The sequence below is a fragment of the Meleagris gallopavo genome, chromosome 11 (assembly GCF_000146605.3).
Source record: "Meleagris gallopavo isolate NT-WF06-2002-E0010 breed Aviagen turkey brand Nicholas breeding stock chromosome 11, Turkey_5.1, whole genome shotgun sequence".
NCBI lineage: Eukaryota > Metazoa > Chordata > Aves > Galliformes > Phasianidae > Meleagris > Meleagris gallopavo.
The window spans coordinates 22,955,727-22,960,170 of NC_015021.2; the positions used below are offsets into that span (position 1 = coordinate 22,955,727).

The 4,444-nt window shown below is 46.6% G+C and overlaps 1 protein-coding gene across 1 annotated transcript in view; it reads right to left on the reverse strand.

The window, feature by feature from the left end:
* Window positions 1-4,438, reverse strand: part of ARHGEF26 (Rho guanine nucleotide exchange factor 26) — a 39,621-nt gene extending 35,183 nt beyond the window's left edge. The window contains exons 1-3 of the mRNA XM_031555033.1: window positions 4,081-4,438; window positions 2,632-2,671; window positions 748-893 (exon numbers count right to left, since the gene is read on the reverse strand). Coding sequence (XP_031410893.1) covers window positions 748-893; window positions 2,632-2,671; window positions 4,081-4,314 — 420 coding nt within the window. The 5' untranslated portion in view covers window positions 4,315-4,438. The remainder of the gene's footprint in view (window positions 1-747; window positions 894-2,631; window positions 2,672-4,080) is intronic.
* Window positions 4,439-4,444: the final 6 nt, after the last annotated feature.

Genomic DNA, 4,444 nt, shown 5'->3' on the forward strand with positions numbered 1-4,444 from the left:
AAAAAAAAGAATAAGAAGGGACTAAAAGCTATTTAAAGTTTGCTCCATGCTGCTCCGACCCACAGACAGCTCATTGGTAGGGCTGAACCTCCTTCCAGGCTACAGACAGTACTGACACAACATCTCCATTCACAGCCACAGCTTTTCTAAGGACCAGCACTGCCAACACCACCTGCAGGCAGGGCTGAAGCCACCACCTCTGGAGCCTGGCAAAAGCAGGTGGTCTCAGACTACATACAGAAACAAATGAGATGTGTTTGATTTCTTTCGTCCAGCACAGTTTTAAAAATAAGTATCTTAAAGTGTAAGATAATGAAATCCAAAGTCCTCCGCATTTCGACGTTCTGTTTAATTCCATTTTAAACGATACTGAAATTTCTTGGTCACTTTAAATCAGATCCTGTACCCTTGTGAGCCTACACACACTTGTGCCAGCAAATGACAGAGAGAGGTGGCACCACAGAAAATGAGTCTAAACCTACTGAAATTGACTGAGAACATGATTTGTGCTTTTTAAGCTAATGGAGTTACCTTACACAAGATCCAAATAAAATCTGAATCTGCACAACCACAACCTGGATTGGTAACATCTGAGCAGCTACAAATTTGTTGATAGAAGGACCCATAGAAACTTTATATTGTGGAAGGGAAGAAAAGATGATGATAAAAGACTCAGTAGATTTGCTTCAATGCATTCTGAGTGACTCAGATAGCCTTTGTCCGGCTATGCAGTGATTAAATACTCACAACTGATAGCTGACTCCATGTTGATCTCAGGGGCTTATAGGGAAAAATAACCTTTTCATCTGATTTCTGCTCTCGGGGCTCAGACTCCTCATCAGAATCATTGTCCAGAGCTTTTTCTTTGTAGTTCTGATATAACACAGCATTTTCTACAAAGCAATAACAATGTGCCATTAATTGCTATAAGGTTATTTAGTTGCTTTTCATAAAAAATAAGTCACACTTAAACAACGAAAAAATGAAAATGTCAACGTGCTGTTCACAAACTCCAAAAGACAAAGATTGCATCTTATTTAGGATGGACAATGGAGCAGTGCAGTAACAATGGGTCACTGTAACGCTACCAAAAAGATCCACACTGACTGCATTAAAGAACAGATGTGTCCTTTGTCAAGAAAAAAACAGAAAACAATTTTTTCGTCCTTGGTTTGTTGTATGACGTTTCATAATTAGCCAGCAATTAAAAAACAGAACGAGCTGTCAGCAGAGCAGTCATCAATCAGGAAGTCTAGCTATTTTCATCAGAAAGGTCACTGTAAATCCAATACCAATTCCCACTTCTACTCCATCAGCTTTAAATACTGCCTTCCCACCTCCCTAAGAGAAGGAAACGACCCAGGCTTCAGAAATCTGCAGGCAGAACTAATCCAAACAGAAACTTCTGAGGTTGCCTGAATAAGAATAAAGCCTATGAATTTTAACTCACCATACTTTCTAACTGCTTCAGCAGTGCCATCAGTAACAAAGGCAATGAGCAGCAGCCCTTTGCCTTTCCCAGCCTCCTCGGTCGCTTTTTCAAAAGCATTCAGAAAAGGACAGAGAGCTTTAGGAGCTGAGTAACGCACAGAGACTGCACGGAACAGAGCTGTGGGCACCTGCAGCCATCAGCTCCCACCCCACGGGTCTGCTCTGCCCCTCGGCACCCCACTGCACCGGGCTTCTGTTTGTTCCTTGGAACGCATCTATGTAATCTGTGTACTCTGAAGACAGGAAATCCCCTACAGTAACTGCATGCTGAGAGGCACTACAGAATCTAGGGAAGTAATTAGAAGACAATGCACAAAAAGATGGAAATAAGAAACAGAGAGATGCAAACAGGACACAGCGTGAAGTTTGGAAGACGGAAGCAAGAGGAAAGGGAAGGTAAGGCAGCAGCTGAGATGTCCTCAGGAGGCATTAAGCAGGGCCCAGGGAAGCAGCAGCCGCTGTAGGACAGCAGTTTCACTGTGACAGCCACAGATTTGCCGCCAGGCAAAAAGTTCTTTGTGTTGAATACTGTCAGCAGCAAACCCGAGGAAGCTCTGAACTAACGAGTGACATGAGAGGGCAGATACACGGGCAGCTTTTCTCTGACGCTGAAATTTGAAGCCCAGGTAGAAAAAAAGGAAAGGATTTACAAAGTCAAGGGATTCACTGCAGTGGAACCAGCATTCTGCTCCTAGTGTAAAGGGGGGGAAAGCTGCATTAGCCTTGAACTTTCAGAATAACAATCCAGGCATTTGTTGCAAGTGCTGACCCCGAGGCTGACCCGTGGGAGCTGTGTCTGCCAGCTGGAAAAACAGCCTCACCTACACCTCCTCTGCAGGTCTGCTAAGGCTGAGACACATCAACCAGTTCATCTTTTAAGAGAAACAGGAGCTTAAGAGGAACAGGAGCTTAAGTGGAGAAGACATACTTCAAACAAAATGCATTTGTAACCCATCGTTCCATATTCTTTAAAGGATCCATTAAAGTACGGCTGTACCAGAATTATGGCTCCGTATTACAGTGAATTTATTGGCAAACAAGGTATTTGGAGTAATCAAGTAATAAGGAACTGTGCAAAATTATGTTTAAGTTCACTCTGCTTGTCATTAAGCACCTCTTAATGGACAAAAACAGGCTTACCTTCCCCATCGAACGTCCCTTGTCCTTTCAGCGTTTTCTTCTAATGATTTTAGTAGAAAAGAGACACAAACGCATTAAAAGAAAACAAAATAACCACCGGTAACAACAACTTCATGCCATACTTAAGCACAGACTAAGCAGGACCTCCTCCAGAAACTTCTTCTGTCAGACACGTGTTCACGAATACAACTGTTTTGTCACAGAAGGCGTGGGGCTGCTCTGGACTTTCCTCCTCTCACACAGTTTATATACATTTGTCCCAAATGTTTTATTTTTCTCAGGCTTTCAAAGCACGACGTGCATTACCACCACGAGGGCTCCGTGAGCTCCTGGCTCAGAGTCTCAGGGCTTCCCCAGGAGACACAAGGCTCCGCTGAGCCGCGCGGAGCTCTGCGCCCTCTGCAAAGAGCCACACGAAGAGTTTCATAAACACAAGTTTTGAGAACCAAAACAGAGCTCTGAAACAGAACGGCTGCTGTGGTGCTGTAAGGCCCATTAGGTCAGTTTTCACAGAAAAGTGCTACTGGCAAAAAGTCTGCGTGTGAAGTCAGGCAGTGTCACAGCATCCCGCCTCAGACTCCGCTCCTTGCTGCTCCTGGTCAAAGCCACTGCTGCACAGCTCCAGCCAACCCCTCCTGCAGGAGCAGCTCTCATCTATCACTGCTTCACCACCCCTCCCACCTTCACAGAAGCCTCCAAAACCGTCATCTTTAATTTGGCAAAAGCTGTCACAAAGCTGAAAAGGACTTGAGCAGCTCCAAATGAGCCCTCTGCATGGGCTGCACAAATCTACCACTACGTTAAATAAAAGTAACAAATTGTATTAAAAAATGAACCACAATTTCAGAACGGTGTGACATTTAAGAATTGTTTGTAATGAGGCTTAACAATGTAATTTTAATGCATTTTTAATGCATCTCTACAGAAACGCACCATCCCTAGGGCTCATCGGGAATTAACACTGGGCGCTCGGCTCCATTGAAAGCCACGCTCTGATTTCTTCAAGTGCTTTTAAAGTAGTGCCTCCGAGCAAGGCACTACTTGTTACTAAGTTTACTTAGTTACTAAGTTTACTTGTTACTAAGTTTATTTTTCTGTCAGTCTATTTACTCCAGCATTCAGAACCTAACAAAACCAGGGCCTCTTTTCCCGTTCACTGCTATCTTGCTGCAGGTTCTGAAGCATCATGGACTGTGACACAGAATCTCCGGGCCAGGGCAGCACCAGGCTGGCAGCACAAGCTGGGAGCTGCCCAGAGCATCCCTGCTACTGCTTTGGAAGCACCACTTGAAGCCACCTCCGGGACTTGACAGCAATTACAAAGAGGCTTTGGTAGCAAAAAGGAAACTGGAAGTAAAGGAGCACTAACAGAAGCAGCGGAGGCGACAAGCTGTGCCGGTGTGTAACCGGCAGCACCCGAACCAACGCACCGCCGCACGGCACAATTACCTTTGTCCTGCCCAGGCTGGAAAACTTCTCTTTATCTTCAACGACAGCCTTCAGTATGGGCTGAGACATTCTGTTTTTCTTCTTGAAGTTGGCGGAGCCGTCCAGGTCGATGCCGCTCACCACGGCCCGGCGGTAGGAGGTGGAGCGCAGGCCGCGCCGCAGCACGCCCGGGCTGTCCGGCTCACCCTCGGTTTCCTCATCGGCTCCCAGCGGCACCCCGGGGCTCTCCACCATGCTGCGCGCCTTCAGCACCCTCCTGCCGGCGTCCGTTCCGTGCCCGCCGCCCTTGTGGGTCGCCTTGCTGCCGGACGCCAGGCTGCGGGGGATGATCTGCTGCGTGCCCACCTTGAGCGCGGCGGGGCTG